Raw genomic sequence first — 20,303 nt, forward strand, 5'->3', positions numbered from 1 at the left:
TTTCATCTGATTTCATTGACAAATAAAGCTGTGTATCATCCGCATAGCAATGGAAATGTATATAATGTTCTATAATAATGATACCTAGTGGAAGCATATATAATGTAAAGAGTATTGGTCCCAAAACTGAACCTTGTGGAACTCCATGATTAACTCTGGCGTGCGCTGAGGAGAGATTATTATAATGAACAAAGTGGGTTCTGTCTGATAAGTAGGATTTAAACCAACCCAGAGCTTTTTCTCTGATCCGAAAAACGCTTTCCAGTCTCTGCAGCAACAAATGATGATCCACTATATCGAAGGCTGCACTGAGTAAGAGCACCAGAACTGAGACCAACCCTCTGTCTGAGGCTAAGAGGAGATCATTGGTTACTTTTACTAAGGCAGTCTCTGTGCTGTGATGGCCTCTAAAGCCAGACTGAAAGCTCTTATATAAATTGTTCCTATGTAGGTGATCACATAGTTGACCTGCAATGACTTTTTCAAGAATTTTGGAAACAAAAGGGAGATTGAATATTGGCCTATAATTGGACAAGTCACTTAGATCAAGGGCTGGTTTTTTAAGGAGAGGTTTGATTACAGCGGTTTTAAAGGCCTGTGGTACATAACCTGTTACTAGAGATGTGTTAATCCATTTCATCACATTATTGCTAATTAGTGGAAGAACACCTTTAAATAGTGGATTTGGGATTGGATCTAAAAGACAGGTTGTTGGTTTGGAAGCACTAACTATTGAGGTCATTTCAGATAAACCAATTGGAGTGAAACTATGTAAATAAACATGTTATTGTTATTCTAGTTTGTTCCTGATATTCTCCGTGATAGTTATGAGCTGCGGTTGTGTTCAAAGACCAACACAGTCATCCCCAAGTTTAGCGCTTAACTGCTATTCTCATTCATGCTTTGCCACGTGTTGTCTTCAGCAGCAGTAACTTGCATTTAAGCAAGTATTTTCCTGAAAGTAGCATTTTTGCTTTGACTCTTAATTATTCTTTTCAGAGTGATGCCACAACTCATTTTCATCCAGGATGAATAAAAATGTCGTTTGGTATACGGAAATCAACCATGAAAAAGTTAACTTAAATCTAAATAATATACATTTTTACATGTTTTTATGAAATGCCAATTAAATTAGAGCCAGTGCACAATGCAAAAATATTAGAGTTCATAAATACAATTGAGAAAGAGTGCATTTGTCAAGATATACATTTCAAGCTGCCCATTACTGGAATGCATTACCTGTAAATATTAGGGACACTCCAACATATAATTTATTTAAAACTCAGCTAAGAAAAGGGCTTTTGAGTGATCAGATCAACAATCATCATCCCTGTCATAAGTTCTCTTGCATTTTATTTTGCAATTTATTTTACATTTTTATTTCAAATATGTATTGAACTATTTATTGAAACTGAATCATACATTTTTTTTAGTAAGGTGAAAAATAAAGTTTTATGAATGTTTTTATGCTGTTTAAGAATGTGACATTTTTTGTTGTACTAATGTGAATAGATTTGTTTTTAGGCTGACTTTTAACCGCTGTCCAGCGAAAGCAGATGAAAAATAGCCATTAGGCTAACTGGTACATTTACTGTAATGTTTATGAATGTACATTGTCCCTGTCAAATAATCAAAAAAAAATAAAAAATAAAAGACATAATATCACAATATTGTCCCAATTCTAACCCCTTCTCTATTATGCAAGCAATAAAGTAGAAATAGGTCAAGTCAATTGGGAAGCAAAAAAAAAAAAGCAATAAAGAAAATAAATGCCATAAATGCCTTTGCATCTAGTTTTGCTGGGATCAAATAGACCAAACTCATATTTAAAAAAAAAAAAAAAGAAAGTCAGAGGAAAAAAACTGAGGTGTTTGGAGGGTTCATGCACCTGCCCCAGTTCATTTACAGGTGTCGACTGATTCTCTCAGTGAACGGCCACAGAGACTGACCAAGTGACCTTAACCTTCTGCATCTCCATGCCACATACACACCAACATGCACACACTGAACACTCCCGTGGTCCCAACCCTGTGGGGATGGTGGGGCTGGTTTAGTCTGGGACACAAAGACAAGCATTATTCTTCCCAACCACTTACAACTACGTGCTGACACTATAAGGAGAGGGAGAGCTTCTCTAAATCTAATGCATTTGATCATACAAGTCAACAGTGTTTAGCATCTTTTGTAAAACCACTGAAGCTGACTCAAAATATTCTTTATAAGAGGCGTTACATAGCATATTTTATATGTAAAAGCATTGCATACATGAAGTGAAGGCGTAATTAAATATTTCTGTCAAAGTTAGAATTCAGGAGGTTCCCTCAGAAGAGGTGAAAGAGTTTAACACCATGTATCAATCTGTGCTATGTCTCACTGTCCTGGTCATGAGTTAGTACAGGGCAAACAGGGAAGTATAAAGAAAAAGCTCACACTCTGTTTGCATTGCTTTCCTCAGCAGTGACTGATGGAAGACCAGAAGCCACAGGGAGGGAAAGCACTGGACTCAGCCACACAGTTCCCCTTTAAACATCAACACACACAAGTTAGACAGATGAGGCTTCAAAACTGCTGCTCAGCTCTGGTCTGCAGAGGCTGCATTTCACTAAGCTGGGAAATTAAATCAATTAACAGAACCCATCATCGGACTCTTGAAACTATTGTTTTCCATCAACAAAAGTGGGAAAAACTGGTTAAATGGATGACTTAAGTATCATTTTAGAAAGAAAAATCCTTCAACACTAAATTCAGAGACACTTGGTTTTACAGGAATCATTTAGTAACTAGTAAATCATATTTAATCTCAATTGAGAATTGAGTTTAGTGCATGAGCTCAAAATTGGGATAAAGCAGTGGAGCCCAAACTTGGCTGAATTGAGTGAAACCCTGTAAAAAAAAAATTGTCATATGAGCCCATTTCATATTTTTTTAAAAGTTGTTTATCTGCCATTTTAAATGCACATAAAACCTCACCTGTGAGCAATAATAACTTTGGCATTTCCCAACTATTTGTATCCAGTAAGCAAAAAAATATGACGTATTGAACAGGTCTATAAAATAATTGGTCAATTAACTGTAATTTCTTGAATTAAAAAGATAAATTGTAAAAAAATAAAAATAACACATGACCGGCATTTTGTTCACAAAAACAACCCCTTGGGATGACTGGGATTGAGGATACCTTTGATTGCTTGTTCAAGATGCTTTAGATGTTTCACAAATCCAAAAGTGGAACGAACTCCCTCTAGAGGTCAATATGTGAGATGCTGCTTATACCTGCTTCTGTCTGCTACATTAAATGATCCCTTCACATTAAGAAAAAGGAAAAATACCGAATCATAATGGACTATTTTTATAATGTGTTGAATTTAGTCTTGATTCGTGCATAAAATAGTTAATTTTTGACACATGGTACGTTTATCATTGTCGGAAATTGTCATATAATCCACTGTGAGAGGCATAAAATATTGGCCATGTGTTAAAAATCTACTTCTAAATTAATTAAATAAAAAAAAAAAAAATAAAAAAAAAAAAAACATTAAAATACTGTACTTTTTTCTTTCTTTCTTTCTTTAATAAAAAGGTAAGGGGGCATTTTAGTGTAACAATGAAATGAAGTTTAAATCCCTCAAAACAGATCAATAAATGTTCTATTTGTTGGAACTTTCTAAACATATATCTGCATTAAAGCCTCTCTGTGTGTCTCTGACGGAGGGCATGGCCTCTAAATAAACTTTGGAGGTCATGGGGAGAGAGAGGGAGAGTGAGAGGGAGAGGCTGGATCCATCGGGCCGGCCCAGGGGAGTGAATGCTCTTGCACGCAAAGCAGAAAAACGCTGCAGCTGCTGAGACTTGGATTGGCTTTAGTGTAGGTGCCGCGGGTGGATGTGTCTGTTTGGCTGTGTGAGACTTGCACAACATCCAACTGAGGAACTGGTTTTTTTGGTGATTATTATCGCTTTCACTCTCTGTGTGCTGATGCTGAGGTGGAGCAGGGAGTCTGAGCGCATCCACGCACCGGGACGCACGGCGCATCTCCGCAAACGCAAATCATTTTGGATAATCATTTTTGGAGTATGCCAATGGATTTAACTTCTCAAAACTCTCAAAATTCTGCTTAAAATTATTTTCTTCTTCTTTTATTTTTTTGTCATAAGATATTTTTTTCTTCTATTTCTTATGCGTAAAGGATAAGAGCCACGTTTTAAACTGTGCCATTTGGAGGTGATGCTCTTAATTACAGGAAGGATAACGACTCCCTGAGTCGGTCTGGCTTTCTTGGGACACATGTGGACCCTATCCAGGATGTTACAGTCTAAACGGCCCAGGCATCATTGGGCCAAACATATCATCACCCCATATCACCACACTGCTGGGTGTCCTGCTGCGTTTAGGAGTAACCATCAGTCCAGCCTCTGCCTCCGTTAGGTAGAAGAAAACGAAATCTTATCTATAAAAATACAAATAAAAAAGGGGGTAAAGTGTTTTGGTGACCACTGACATTTGGCTTTAGGAGTCAACACTCTGGGCTACTATGCAATTACAACTGATCTCCTTTGTTTTAATCATCTTGAACTGCATGGATTACACTGGTTGTCAGCAGCACAGCAGCTCCAGGCATCGGCAGCACAAACGTGAGTAACGGACCCGCACGGTGAAAGTGCGTAAACCATGTCACGATGTTTAGGTCATTTGAAACAGTTCTGTTGTTGTTTTTTATTTGTTTGATATTTTTTGTTTGTTTGTTTTTGTGGCATTGACATATAAGGAATGGCTTTACAAAAACAGTAATCCAATTAATTTACCAATGATGAATAAGGTAAATTAATTAGTATTTATTTTTATGAGAACTTAATTTGGAATTAAAACTGGTCACTTTTAATGATTTTTTGTTACATGATCTATTGAGTAAAAACAGCTTTACTTAAAAGGCAAATGAATGAAGAACGTGGAAAATATAATGGAATATTAAAAACTTTTTCCACGTTTACATTTTTACGCATGCCCTATTCATACTGTGCAGCATATTAAAGGCAATAACAGGGGCATGTCACATAACAATGACTTTCTCTTACTAGCATTTATGATTGTTGTGTTATTGCTGCTCCTTGAAAATCAACTGGACAGGTTGGTCGGTCCCACTTGATGCGTAAACGCGGCCACAGGCGCAGCACCGTGCGCTCGGTCTATTGGTTCCCGTCGCTCTCTAGCGGCCAGCAGCAGAGTTCAAAATATACTATATATATATTTATATATTTTTTATCTTCTGTTGACCAACATCCCATTTGTTTAGGTTTTGAATCTCAGATTAAACATTTGAAGATAGGGCTAAACCTAAAACCTTCACTAAATAACTAATGCATTTGTAGTCTGGTTTTATTTCATCACAGCTGATATCACCTTCAGCTCCAAGTTTATCTCTCATCTAATGGCCTGTGGCCAGTTTTTTTCCATGACACAATGAAATAAGTCTCAATAAAGTACTCTTTTCCTGTTCTTCCTACGCACACTTTATCACTGAGAGTCTCCAGATGTTCTCTGTGACTATAGTTTTGGTATAAAGGAGTTGAAATAGCTGGAATATTCCATGTATTATGTGCCAGTGTGGCTAAAAAAAAAAAGGTATGTGATCTACAATAATGCACCCCTAGACTGAGTTATACCGTTGTCTGCTTCTGTTTGTAGAGCTTTGACTGCTCTGCTCCTAACAGGGAAGACTTAAGGGATTTATTTCTGCCACATGAAATAAAATATATATATATATATTTCATTTAGATATGTCTGTGCACTGTAAAAAATAAAGACAATTTTGTGGTGTCTGGCTAAAAACCAATGATTTCCTGCAAGACACAGATTCTCCCTTTTAGTGTTCGTTTTCGTGTAAACAACATTAAAGAGACTCTCAACAAAGTGCGTGACAAATGAAAGCAGAAACTTGTGCTGCATTCTCACATTGACTCACGAAAGATCAAAAAGAGGGATATTTTCTGTTTGTTTGTAGGAAAACCAAAAGAAAATTATTTCAAAGGCAAATTTGACTTAGCTGTACTTCTTTGTAGTAGGAGAATAATGTATTTTATTCAGTCTTCACATTTCATAATTATATGTCGTGACTCATGCCATCTAATTGGAAGGGTTTTCATACAGAGTGTGGAGTTATCTTATACCTCCAGACTTGTAGCTATTAATTGGGGTCGTCCAATAAGCTAAACTTCCTCTGATGAAGCAGATATTCGAGACTTCCAAAGATTGCGTGGATGAAGGATTACGTTGGTCTGAAGGGGTGAATGAGTACAGACCGTAGAGGGGAAATGAAGAAAAAGTGTTGTGAAGTCAATGACCATTCGGTTAATGGGTCAAGTTTACCATGCAATGACAAAACCATTGCTTTTAGCTTCCTGCTTGTCATCATTGAATACGCCATTAGAGCTTACTGAACCAATACAAATGAATATATTGTAATGTTTGAACTTTCAGCTTCACAAGCAATGAAGACAGGTGGATTTTTACTCATGGAAGGAAAATCAAGTTAGTTGTTGATTGCAAGCCACAGAGGCATTTTTGATGTCTTTTTTTACATTTCACTTTTTTCGTTTCATTATCTTTTTCACCTTGCTTCAATCTTGTATTGTGTGAACATATGTTTTGTATACAAGAGCTTGTTTGGATGTGAAAAAAGATTCCACTGTCCAGCTGAGGATTTTGTGGTGGTTGCAACTGGAAGGGCAAAGCCAAATTCCTGCATCTTAAGGCTTCTGTGAATCACTGCAGCTTGGCAGGAACACATGTGCATTAAATGAACAGCAGTTGTAAAGATAGTTATGTTATTTCAAACAGTAAGTTTATGATCTATGACAAACTGGCACGCACCACCTCCTGAACTGAAAAAGATTAACCAATGAAAGTCAGCATCACAGAAAATCAGTCCAGTGGGTTTTCCCTGGGGCTGTTGTAAATTTACTCAAGGCTTCAGATTCAGCTTATTGCCATTTGCTTGTAACTATTTCAACCTTTTCAAAGAAACACTAATAAAGGAGCAGTGAAGTTGGTGTTTACTATCTTCTGACCTCTCTGATCACAACCTCGTACACCTGACTACATGGACAAGCTTGGCAATTATTATTTTTATTTTTTTTCGTTTGTACTCGCATTTTTCATTTTTTTTTTTTTTTTTTTCTAATAGATACAGAACTCGTCACAGAAAACTTCTTTACATTAACCAAAAACAAATTTCAAACCCTTTCCAAAATAAATAACAGCATTACTGGCACATTATTATAGTAAATCTGTAAATTAGGACATCACAATTTGGGAAGTGCACCACTTGATAAAAAGGCTTCATTTAATCATTCATCAATGGTTTCAGCTAGACATGATCAGCAAGAGCATACTGGAAAAGAAAAAAATCTAACTGTGGGATTTCTAATTGATAGATGAATGATGGATGGATGGATGGATGGATGGATGGATTGACAGACGGATGGATGGATGAATGAATGGATGGGTGGGTTGATGGATGGATGGCTGGATGTACAGACACGGATGGACAAACAGATGGATAGATGAATGGACGGGTGGATGGATGGATGAATAGATGGATGGATGGATGGATGGATGGATGAATGATTTGGTGACAAGACCAGTAACTCAACATTCAGTAACTTGGTCTTAAAATATTTACCACATTGTACTCATAACTTCTTCATGATGTAATTGTGTTTGATTGTATTTAATCATTAACACAAGTTACCTGTAATACAAAAATAATAATTTGCTGTGACCGTTGAGAGATGAAAAAAATGGACACCAAACCTAAAACATAGGTACAACGACACTGATATAAACAGTGATTATATCCTACCATCTAAATGGTCAAATCAAATGCAAGTTGCCTATTGTTTTTTGATTCTGTTGAAAAATAAGACACAATAGGATATTGCTTTAGAACATTATATTATCCAGCTTATGAGCATTATAACTAAAGCCAAAAAAACTCATACCAGATGTTACACATACAAAAACAACAAGTTGAGTCCTTTGTTAACACTTTTATTTGGCCTAAAAACCAGTGTATTTGAAGGCCTACATATATAGCAAGTGTTATAGATGAAGCACTGGGATCTGGGAAGCAAGACAATAAAATAAATTATTAAGGATTTTGATTAATAGGCATTAAAAATATGCTTGTCCAAAGTTTCCAACTTACCCAAAGTAAATAGACAACATTATTACAGCTAAAGCTTTGATATGGTTGGAGCAGGTTTCTTTTCTATCTTATTTGAAATCCATCATACTGCCTCTGTCAACAGAGATCTCTGGTGTGAGCTCAGGATGCCAGCAGGGTGGCTGTCTGACCTGCTCTGACTACAATGGATGTCTGTCCTGCAAACCCCGTTTCTTCATGCATTTGGAAAGGATTGGGATGAAGCAGATCGGGGTGTGCATGACTTCCTGCCCCCCTGGGTTTTACGGCACACGCTCCCCAGAAAGAAACACATGCACAAGTAAGTACTAATAAAGTAGATTCACATATATTAAAGCCCCACTGTATATTTTACGCACTGCAGGAAACACAATAACTGGATGAAACTGGGTCTGTTTCTCTCTGTCAGAGTGCAGGTCAGAATGTGACTCCTGCTTCAACAAGAACTTCTGCACACGCTGCCGGCCTGGATTTTACCTTCATCTGGGCAAGTGCCAGGAGACCTGCCCAGAGGGGCTGGTCCGCAGTGACACGCAGAGAGAGTGTGTTCCCAGTGAGTGCTCTGAGTTCAGGGGACAGAATAATAATGTCCACCAGTATAGTGCATGAACGCCCACTTATCTGACATTGAACAACTGGTGCATTCATTATTAACGTAATTGTTTTGTGTGTTAATAGAGTGCCCAGCGGATTGTGAGTCTTGCGTGAACAGTGAGACATGTACGCGGTGCTGGCCAGGCCTTTACCAGCTGAGTGGGAGGTGTTACCATGTATGTCCAGAGGACTACGAACCATGTGACAAACTGATGCAGTGCACTCTACAAGGTCAGTCCAGTTCGTGTGTGTGTGTGTGTGTGTGTGTGTGTGTGTGTGTGTGTGTGTGTGTGTGTGTCAGTCATAAAAGTAATAAGAATCCATTCAACTGGCAAAATGACAGAAAACAGGAGGGAAATCCCATCTTAAGCTTTCGGAAAAATTTTGTTTTTGAATGTTCGTTCTTTGTTTTGTTTTTTAGTACACTGTGAAGTGGGAGAGTGGAGCGAGTGGAGCCCCTGCTCTCGGTCCGGAAGGACATGTGGGTTTAAGCGAGGCCAGGAGACGCGAACAAGGCAGGTCCTGCAGTACCCATCGCCTTTTGGCAAACCCTGCCCTGAGATCTCTGAGGTCAAACAGTGTCTGGTCAAGAGAAGGAGATGTCCAGGTAAGGAAAGAATCTACGCTATACTAAGCAGCAAGAGTTTCAATGCAGCTCAATGTGAACCCTGTGTGCTGTATCCAAGTCATATTCAAGATCAATTGTCAGTACATCACAGAGTAAATATACATAGATGACTCAAATAAACCCAACAAGCCCACGTTTGTATACGGTAGATGAAAACAGAAGTGCACGGAGAAACCTATCGAATTTTCAGAAAGTACAAACATTGGTTGGCATCACTAGTCTCAGCTAAACTGAGCGACCTCAGTGGGAAACCCAAACGTTTAAAGCAAAGCAATTAAATGTGTTCATGCTATACATTGTTGAGTTGTAACCGGTGCCAGCCTGTCATGCGTTCAGCCAGCACTGTATTTGTGGCACATGGCTTGTTTTCAGCTCACTATGAATTCCAGACCGTGCTGCTTAAGCTTGTACAACCAGAGTTAGCCGTTCTTCCGCTGAGGACTATGACTGTTTACTCAGAGCACTCTTGTTGCGGTTAGAGTGAGGACAGTGAGCGGAACACACGTGCGATTTTGCAATGGGTAGGTCGTGTGTTTTCTCATGAGACCTCTTTGGACATAAAACCAACTTTCTTGCTGCCAGTAAACAAGCATTATACTGTCATTTGTAATGAAGTGAGAGTAAAATGCTTTCGGACCAACTTGTGTCTGTATAAAGTCTTTTGTAGAGCTACATTTACAAATGCCTTGGGGTGTGTTTGCACTGCATGGAGGTGGACGGTGGCTATGGTTGTTTTTTTTTCTGTACCTCAACTCTGTAGTGTTAAATGACAGTCAGCAGACAGCCTAAAAGGTAGAGATTCAGCCCCATGGGGCCTCACACTTCTAGAACAAACACTGTGTATCTGTGTTTGTGTGTGTAGCAGAAACAGCTAGCTTAAAACAACACACGGCAACCAGGATATCAATGCTAGTTTATCCCTACAGCTGCTTCTTTCTCTCTCTCTCTCACACACACATATACATATACACACACACGCAAAACAACATACATCCCCAAAATACCAGCTAGAGAAATACCATCTCCATTCAATGTTCATTTTGTAGACTAAAGATTTACGTCATAGTTTTTGTTGGCTAATTTTTTTTCAAGTGACAATTAATAATGAGAATGTATGAGCAATTAAAAAAAATACAAATACAATATTTATTGATATTTTCTTCTAACTATAAAAAACAAAACCATAATTTCGTCACATAGGACGAAATCCTATCAGAACTCAGTCATCATGTGGTCTTACACATTGATCACATCAAATCTGTCTGTGACTATTTATAAATATTAATATCATCCCATATCAGGTTGATTAATAGTTCATTAATCTTTTAAAAATGCTTAAGCTCTTGGCAATGGGCCTGTTTTTGTAAATTTTTGTGGGCTATACCTGTAACAGATTTAGTCGACTAAAATCTTAATGTCATTTAGTTAACTAAAACTAAACTATAGAGTATTTTCACGGCACGTCGTCAACGCGGAAGTCGCCATTTTGTCGATATGCAGCAGCAAAACAAACCGCACGCACACAAGCAAATTCCAAATTCGAGGGGAAATGGTGAATTATTGCGATGGATAAACCACAGAAAAGCTCCTCAAAATGCCTTACAGATGCAAAGGCAAACAGGGAAGGACTTAGTCCACAGGAAAGGGCATTTATTTGGAAAAGTTACGTTTTATCGCAGTAATTCACCGTTTCCTCTCAAATTCTTGGGATTTGCTTGTGTGTGCGGTATGTTTTAAATGGCGACTTCCAGGTTGATTACGTGGTTGATGACGCGATGACTGAAATAGTCCTGATGACTACATTTTGGGGCGCACAGTGGCTTAGTGGTGAGCACATCCGCCTCACAGCAAGAAGGCCCTGGGTTCAAGACACTGTTGTAGGTTGATTGGAGTCTTGAAATTGCCCTGCAATGGACTGGCGCCCTATCCAGGGTGTACGCCCCCCTAACGCCCATTGAGAGCTGGGGATAGACACCTGCAGACCCCCACGACTCTGAAAACAGGAACAAACGGGCCAGAAAATGGATCGATGGACTACATTTTGACTAAAACTAAGTTACATTTTAGCCAAAAGACAAACACGATTACACAAAGATTTGTTTTGGTGATAACTTTTGAAAATAGCCCAGGGTTTATGTGATGTGTTGCACTAACTGAGAAACATACCCTGGCCCACCCTGCTGTCATCCATTCCTTCATTCACGTTTCATCCGTATCTTTTAACTGATCCTGTGCTCCATACATGTACACATACTCCCTACTGTGCTAAAGAAAACATGGACTCCCATACAAGCTCCTTTTTTACACTTGCTAGCCAAGACTTGGAGTTAAATCATCAGCTCTGTTGATCTTACCAAGGCGAACCAACAAGGAAGGAATTACTGAAGCACAAACTCAGAGATGATTCCTGGTTCAGAGGACCTAGTTATCTGTTTTGGCGCATCCCCGACTTGTTGTTTATGTTCTGCACACGCTAGAGAGGCCAGTGGTCTGACCTCAAAGACCCCTGAGTAATTCTCCAAGAGCCCTACGACATTACTACAGTACATTCCTCCTCTGTTTTTTCTTCTCTTTTGGTCTTTTATCTTTGCCCTTCACTCCAATATGTTGTCTTTCCTGCCGAGTTTTCTCAATCTCCAGTGTCCACTTCACTTTCATCTCCAGGTACAGTTAGATCGTCAAATCCAAGCACCATACCTTTGTGGACAGGGCCTTGAACTTTCTTCCCCCATCCATACATCCTTTAAAACACAAATGATAAATACTTCCCTCTTTACACAGACATTCAACCTCCACTAACATTTCACCTACATTTTTGTCTGCTTTAAGTGTCTCATTTATTGGGTTTTTTTCACACTGTCTCCCTCCCATATAAAGCGTCTATGAGTTTTTTTAAAATAACTATATAAATTTGATGTATTACAAATATTACTATTAAAAAACTAATAAATAAATAAATAAAATATAAAAACATTAAAGTTGAATAAAAAACAGAATAGCATAGGGGGGAAAAAATGTATTGTATTGTGATTAATTTACAAATATACCTAAATACACATTAAAGCTGACATTATAATTATTACAATCTTTCTATTTCATTGATCAGTTTTATACTGTAGAAAAGAAAAGATAAATAGATATATGAGTCCCTTTCCGTGTTAACATTATAAAAACTAAGACATCTTTACATATTAAAAAAAAAATTACATTTAATCAAGTTTATAGTATAGAGTCTCATAGGAAGGTGATGAGTTGTCACACGCAAACCCGCAACCCCTCCCTCGATACACCCTGGCAGCCGTGCGGCAGGCATTCCACTTGTGGGACAAACCATAGCCTTTAATCCCAGCATGGCTCCCGCCAAAAGCTCCCCCGGACGACAAAACGCCTGCCACAGAGGATGTGCCACCATAGTACACACAGTGAACACAATACACACACACGCCCCTCTACTCTCATTGTTATTAAGTATATTTAATGTCTCCATCATCCACTGCTGCTGTTTCCCACATGCACGCTCTCGAACTCTACAGCCTTTATTGTGTCAATAAGTAAAGCCTTTTGTGAGACTCATGTTTGAAATATCAATAATTTAGATTTTTATCTAGAATAGTAATCACTTTGTTTTCCACTGATCTGCCAGAAAGTTGAAGATAGAATTAAATAAATAAATGGAAGATTTTTTTTGTTTAAATTGGTAATCGGACATTGATGAGCAAAAACTGGAACATACGACAAATGTTTGCCACTAATTATATTCTGCACAATACTGCAAAGCAAAAACTCTATACAAATGTTTTTTGGGGGTTTTTTTTATCACTATATTTCACAGCAAATGTTTGTTTTTTTTAGCACATCTACCCATCTACTTTCTATAATTATCAAATACCTGCCTATCCTATACACACGTTGGCTAAGGGCCCAAGACTGGGAACACCATTGCACATGTCACCAGTTTAAAGTCTAGAATCCACACACAGATGTAATCACAGGCAAATACACATTCACTTACAACCAATTACTCCTACCCCAGCTCATTAAATATTATTTGGAGCTTTGAGTTTACTTCAATAGATATGTTTGTTTTTACGTCTTTTATCCATCAGAAATCATCTTGTGGCGCCAGTGGCTTAGTCTCTAGGGACATGGGTTGGGAACCGGAGGGTCGCCGGTTCAAGTCCCAGTATGGTCCAAAAGAACAGAAGTTGTTCTGGTAGCTGGAGAGGTGCCAGGGCACTGCCGAGGTGCCCTTGAGCAAGGCACCGTCCCCATATACTGCGCCCTTCATTGTAAAGCAACTTTGAGTACCCAGAAAAGCGCGATATAAAATTGACATATAAAAATCTTTTGTCATTTGTCCGCAGATGGCTGTCTTTCAGGGTTCATAGGTCAATCTTTATTATTTACCCACTCAGGTAATATATGGTGGAATCATATCCAGTGTACCGCAATAATACCATCATAGATCACCAGAAAGACCTGTGAAGTTGAACAATACCGTACATAGTGAAAAGGAGCCAAATGTATGTCGCAGAGTTGTTTTTTTTTTAACTTTTTTTTGGCAAAAACCATTTTGTTTTACCTGGTTTCCTATTTGGCACGTTGCTAGAGTTGCTGCCTCCCAGTGCAGATGTGATGGGTTCAACTCCTGCTATTGACCTGCCAAATTCTCTGTGTTTATGTAGCCACTGAGTGTCTGATGTCATGTTGGACAGTCTCCAGCAGACCTATGCAACATGTACAGGATTAAGTGGGTTTAGGGGACAAGATTTTTCACCTGACAAAAACGTAAAACTAATGTTAAGTGCTAACACGGGCAGGGTGACTAAAGTATGACTATGTTTCTTGACATTTTGATCAGAAATTACAAAAAAAAAAAAAACCAACATAAACAAAACGTTCAATGAGTTGCCTTTTGCAGTAAGAGTAGGTAAAAAAAAACAGTCAGAAATCATCACTGGGTAGGAAGTTAGACTTGGGATGGTGATAAAATATGGCTGATAATAGTAATATTATTGAGCTCATTCATAAAATGATCTTGGTTGACCAAAGCATCTACAGATTTAGTCAAAAATGAATTCATTGTCAATTTAGTTTACTTAAAGTGGTCTTAAACTTAAAATAATTCTGATAACCTGAAACTTTTTTCAGAAGACAATAAGTAAATTTAAATCAAATTTTGTATTTAAAACTAAACTATTAAAGATTACAGATTAGTGGCATGTATCATGAAGAAAAAGCTGAGGTAAAACATTCATCAACAGAACCATCCCATGACTTTGACTCTATCAGGCCAGGAAGGAATGCAGTTTATTTTATTTTTTTTCCTCAGATTATAGTGTTATTTTCTATAAATGACAAAAAAAAAATCTGTAGAATCTGTTTAATTAACTCCAGTAATCATCTCAACACTGGCATGGATTAGGTTTCTCCTTTGGATTGACAAAGGCTCCGGAGCTACAGTATGACTAATCCTCTGAACTTGTAAATAGTTATGGTGTCAGGGCAGAGAAAACAATGAGAGCGAAGGGGACTTCCTGTGTTTATATAGGATGGGGGGCATACCTCGAACGAGTCAGTGCAACAGATTACTCCATTCATCCATCCATCCATCCATCCATGAAACTACTAGTGGAAAACTGTCTTTGGATTTCCTTTTTTCACTATCTACTCACTATTTATCTGTTAATCCACAGAAACACGGTGAGGTCAATTTAGCCGATATGCTGTTATTTGTTGATTTTTATGGTTTCTGGAGAAAGATAAAGCCTTTCAGTAATAGAAGAGCATGTGTTGGTCAGACATGAAGGTTCTGCCAGAAACTGGCCCTGATTAATGGACATATCGGGAGATGTTGAGCTCGGAGGGCAGGAGGTGAACATTAAGCATACAAGAGAGACAGAGATCTCGTTCTCCCGTGTGGTTTATCTCTCTTTCTCCCTGTCTCTGGAACTACTGCCGACTTCAGCAGTTTCACAATCCCTGACCAGACAGCCCACACCAAGCAGGCAGAGCTGCTCCGTTCCACTCACACATGAACAGCAAAAAGTACAACAACAGAAAAGGGCCTCCTCTGTGGGTCCTGTCTCCAACCTCTCTGAGGGTGGATCTTGTTTTTATCATCAATAACTGGGGGCTAAAGTGTAGATAAGTCTCTCCCGCATTCCAAAAACTCTACATTTTGTTCATGAGATTGCTTTGCAAGACCAGATAATTCTGCGGTTTATTTAAAGGCTTTCTATTTTAGACAAAGATTTGCTCACCCTGGGGGGGGCAACAGCTGATGGACTAACACAGAGGTGCTGTTTATGGGTAAAGCCTGACACCTATTGGTTCATATCACACACTGCAGTCAAAAGGGGGAAAAGAAAATCACCAAATATGGTCCACGTTGGACAGTTTCATACCAGGGTTGGGGTCAATTACAATTTTCAGTTACAGCTATGTTTTCATTTACCCATGTTCAATTACAATTACGTTTTCAATTACCCATGTTCAATTACAATTCAATCACGATTACAGTGACCAAAGTTTTTTTCCCAATTACAATTTTCTTTACAATTATTTTTTTAAATCCTCAGAAAGTCAATTACAAATATGTTCTCACTTACTAAAGTACAATTACAGTTTTTCACAGTTACTGAGCCTGAAATAAATAACCTAAAAAAAAGTTAACCTTCCTCTTGTGTTAGCTTTCTGTTAGCATCTCTTTGATAACAGGCCCCAAATCAGCTGTAAAATACACTTAAGCTTCCTAATCAGTGAAATATATGTTTTAATAATTTTGCTGTTGGTTCCTTAGCATTTTTTGTGTCCGTATACAACTCGATTTGAAAAAAATTATATATATATTATTGTAATCACTCTAAAGTTGTGTCTAAGCATTTTATTTTTAGATTTGGGGCAGCTATGACCTATTTGGCAACAGGGATCGCAGTTATCTGACAAACATGAGACATATTTATATTCCTACATAACATAACTAAACATTAGATTTTTTTTTTTCTCTAGTTTTTTGCAATATGTAAAAAATGTATCACTGTCAGCAGGTGTTAAAAGGATGGTTAGCTTATTAATCAAGAGTTACATAATGCTATTGAAAGGAATAAATGATTTCTTGAATAAGTATTGCTACAGAGAGGCATTAATACTGTATGTTCTACTGAGTTGTTGCTTCACTGTCACATTGTTGGCTATGCCTCAAAGCAGGCCTTACTGGTGCTTGTACCCATTAGCTAACCCTCTTCAAAGCTGTCCACAACATCAAATCTGTACCCCCACAGCAACAAATCACTGGAAAAAAGACACTTGAAATCCTGCAAACCACCACGACCTTCCATCTTGTTTTACTATCTGCTAACTTGTTTTCTTGTTAGCAGCTGTGCATAAAAAAGAGAGAAAAACATGACATTTAGCTCTGCAGCTTAGCCGAGCAAGGAACTTTAAGCCTTTTAGCCTATAATCATTCTTCTTACCACTTTAACCATACTTTATGCTATTTTGTGACTTATAAATGCTGTTTTCCAAGCCTAATGACCAATATTCCAAAGTTTTACATGTAAACATTCAGAGATACTAAAGCACAAGTTGATTAATTTAATGAAAATAATAAATCTTTATTATACAACCTGTGATATGTTAAGGATATAAACAGATGTACAAGCATCTATTGTACTTTTTCAAATGTTACCACAGCACATCACTTTAACATGCACCACAGCCCACTAGTGCAAGTTAAAACATCCCATATCTCCTGGACCAGTGTTTTTCAAAACCCTTTCTCTAACGTTTGAATCCAAGTACCCTTTGTCCGACAACCACATTTTGCTCAGAATTCTGTTAAAAAAGCAACTATAGAGCATAATGATGGAATAAATGAGTGTTAACACACTTTAAAGAATCTCATTTTGTAAATTAGTGAAATAAAACAGTATTTTGTGCCTCCTGAATAGATTTATTTCTATAGTTTTTATCATTTCCAGTCATTTCCCTCCTGATGTGGAGCTTATACTGACTCCTGTATTTTCAGTTTATCTTCTAATCAAGATCATTTCTATCATTGTGTGTTTTTTGTATCATTTTGTAGTTTGTTTTTTTTATTATTCAGTATATTTTTCTTTTATTTTGTGTGTTTTTGTTGTCATTTTTATGTGTTGTTGGTATTATTTAAATTATTCTCTCTCAGCGTGTGTGTTTTTTGGTGTCGTTTGGTTGTTTCTCTGTTATTTTTGTGTATTTTTGTAGTGATCTTGTGTATTTTTCTGTCATTTAATGCTGGTAATATTAAGCATTTTTCTCTCTTGGTGTCATTTTGTGTATTTAGTTGTTGTTTGTCTGTTTTTTTTTTTTTTATTATTCAGTATATTTTTTCTCTTATTTTGTGTGTTTTTGTTGTCAATTTGTGAGTTGCTGGTAACAGTGTGATTATCATGGACCACACCGAGCCACTATTCAATAAATCTTCATTACTAACATTAGCAGAAACTGCTGCTTTTCAAACAAGTAAAATAGCATTTAAGGCACAGCAAAAACTTCTCCCTAAAAATGTTCTGAAATTGTTTATTGAAAAAGCTGAGACTTAATTAACTTTCGGTCACTACATGCACGGAAAACAAAAAACGGCTTTTGTTGAAATAAAAAAAAAATGTCAGAATTTAAAGCAATTTAAACATAAATACGTAAAGTTTATGTTCTCGGGGCACAAGTGTTAAAAATATAAAATTGTAAATAGATGTGTATTCATTGTGTATGTGTAGACAAATTAATGTATAATGGATCACATTAATTGTATAATTAAATAGATATATCAATGAATTATATATGTGTGTATATATATATATGTATATTTATAGTGTAAATAAGTGTATATTATAAGATTATATGTATAGTACTAGATATTACAAGGGGGTATCATATATAAATATATATTTCCTCCTACTCGTTTTCAAACATGTATAGGCTTCATAAGCAGGATTTCAGTACCATATGTTCTCTCGTTGCCTTGTTTGATTTATTTCCCTTTTTTTTATTACTATTATTATTTTATTTTTTTCCTCATTGTGAGATACTCTGCTGTTGTGTAAATCAAATCAAAATCATTTTTAACTAAAAATAAACATGATAAAACCCCATATTTTTAAGGCTTTCATTTGTTAATCTTCCACTCTCTCTCAAGTACCCCCTGGCCTGTAGATGCATTGCGTACCCCCATTTGAGAAACACTGTCCTTGACTAGACAAGTTTTGCAAGTGGCGCTCTCTTGTTTCAACCATGTCTCACACATTGATTTCCTCATTTAATTGTGTCCACCGAGAGATAAAAGTAATAAGGCTTCGCTAAAGTTGCTTGTATAGCATCATCGAGACGTTTTTGTTTCTCACCACACCCAGGACATGCATCACTATAAATATATTTATTAATAAATTATAGATGAATAACAAATCCAACCTCTGTTAATTATACTGAATTGTAGAAGTTTGTCTAAGTTTTTTCGTTTTCTTTTCAGGTGGGCGACGACAGAATGGGCGAAGGAATCGCAACAACCGTAAAGATAAAGAGAACCAGGAGGCGAGAAGGGAGAGAAAGAGGGATCGAGAGCGAGAAAGGGACGCAGGTGAACGTGAGGAATCTGATAACAGGAACAAAACAGAGCACAGACATCGCAGAGGCCATGACAGTGAGCCACTATCTCATGAAGACAGCCTTGTGGTGCAGTAGGCTCTCATTGGACGGTTCCCCTTCTTCAACTTCCCATCCTTCCTCATAAAACTCCACCTGTTGCCCCCTACAACCCCGGCAGGGGTGCTGCTGCTACCTGTATGATTGGAAAATCCTGTTTATGCACAAGCGGGACGGGCACCTTTAGCGACAAGGCTGACGAATTACTGAGTTTTTCTCCCCCATCGTCTCAGTTTGTCGACACCCGCCACTGATAAAGGCTGATGGAAAAAAAGCTTGTGGACACTGCTCACAACAGGCTGCTGTTGGGACTGAAGAACTGTGAGAACAGAAAGAACTGCCTGTGTGGAGGACAGTTAAACAAAACGCCGAAAGATAAAGGTGTCATGTACTTGTTAATATGGTTATTTAATAGGGCTCTGGTACAACATTGTGCATCTTGGTTTTGAAAGTAGATTTTGCAGCCTTATTTAGAACAGTTGTTTATTATTGTGGATCCTGTTCTGTAGATCTTTTGTTGGTGCAGATTTGGAAAAGTTAGAGACTAAAGCCAAATAATGAGATGTCCATCTTTTGATAGATTCATGATTTTTTTTTTTTTAACCATACAGATGTAATAATCCTGCATCTTGAGCTTAAGGTCAAAAACCCATCTGATGTTCTTTTTGTCTTGGACAATACAGTCCTTATCTTGTCTACATATGTTAAAAGAATCTAACCCAACCCAGGTTTTGTTTCCTTGTACATTTTCTATCAATAAAGCTACCAAACAAAAACAAAAAAAACAAAAAGCACCTGTATTTCAAATAAAGATATTATTGGTTTGTACTTGTGTCTGTATTTGAACTTTGGGTCACCCACATGTAACTGTCCTCATTGTGTTATGTTCAAAGCTGCTTTATATGTATACAAACTTTTTTTTGGTACCAAATATGATGTTATACAGGATCTAGACAACCAGTTGTAGCTAATTGTTAAAGGTTTTCAAAATGTATTAGGAGTTTGGTAAATAAATGCATATGAGACAGTGCTAAGTTTAATTTATTCTGGTTTTAATATCTAAGGTTTCATTTATTCAGACAACTTTTTTTTTTTTTTTCAGGAAATTAGATCACCTCACATGTTTCGACTGCCAACAGCCAGTCTTCCTCAGAGGCATCTAGTGATTGCGTTGATGTATTCCTACATTTTCTCTCATAAGGA

General features: G+C 37.4%; 1 protein-coding gene across 1 annotated transcript; it reads left to right on the forward strand.

Moving 5' to 3' along the window:
• Positions 1 to 3,844: 3,844 nt before the first annotated feature.
• rspo3 (R-spondin 3) lies at positions 3,845 to 19,912 on the forward strand. The gene is made up of 6 exons (XM_028470694.1): positions 3,845 to 4,631; positions 8,307 to 8,501; positions 8,610 to 8,753; positions 8,879 to 9,025; positions 9,216 to 9,401; positions 18,928 to 19,912. Exons 1-6 carry the CDS (start codon positions 4,532 to 4,534, stop codon positions 19,137 to 19,139), a joined length of 984 nt encoding a protein of 327 aa, XP_028326495.1. The 5' UTR covers positions 3,845 to 4,531; the 3' UTR covers positions 19,140 to 19,912.
• Positions 19,913 to 20,303: the final 391 nt, after the last annotated feature.

Source organism: Gouania willdenowi, chromosome 16, assembly GCF_900634775.1.
Source record: "Gouania willdenowi chromosome 16, fGouWil2.1, whole genome shotgun sequence".
NCBI classification, from domain to species: Eukaryota; Metazoa; Chordata; class Actinopteri; order Blenniiformes; family Gobiesocidae; genus Gouania; species Gouania willdenowi.

Bases quoted from the DNA above. Each gene is read 5' to 3' on its own strand.
- rspo3 (XM_028470694.1), top strand. From the start codon at position 4,532: ATGCAATTACAACTGATCTCCTTTGTTTTAATCATCTTGAACTGCATG. The intron at 8,502-8,609 runs GTAAGTACTAAT...TCTCTCTGTCAG, and splicing joins AGAAAGAAACACATGCACAA to AGTGCAGGTCAGAATGTGAC. The intron at 9,402-18,927 runs GTAAGGAAAGAA...TTTTCTTTTCAG, and splicing joins CAAGAGAAGGAGATGTCCAG to GTGGGCGACGACAGAATGGG.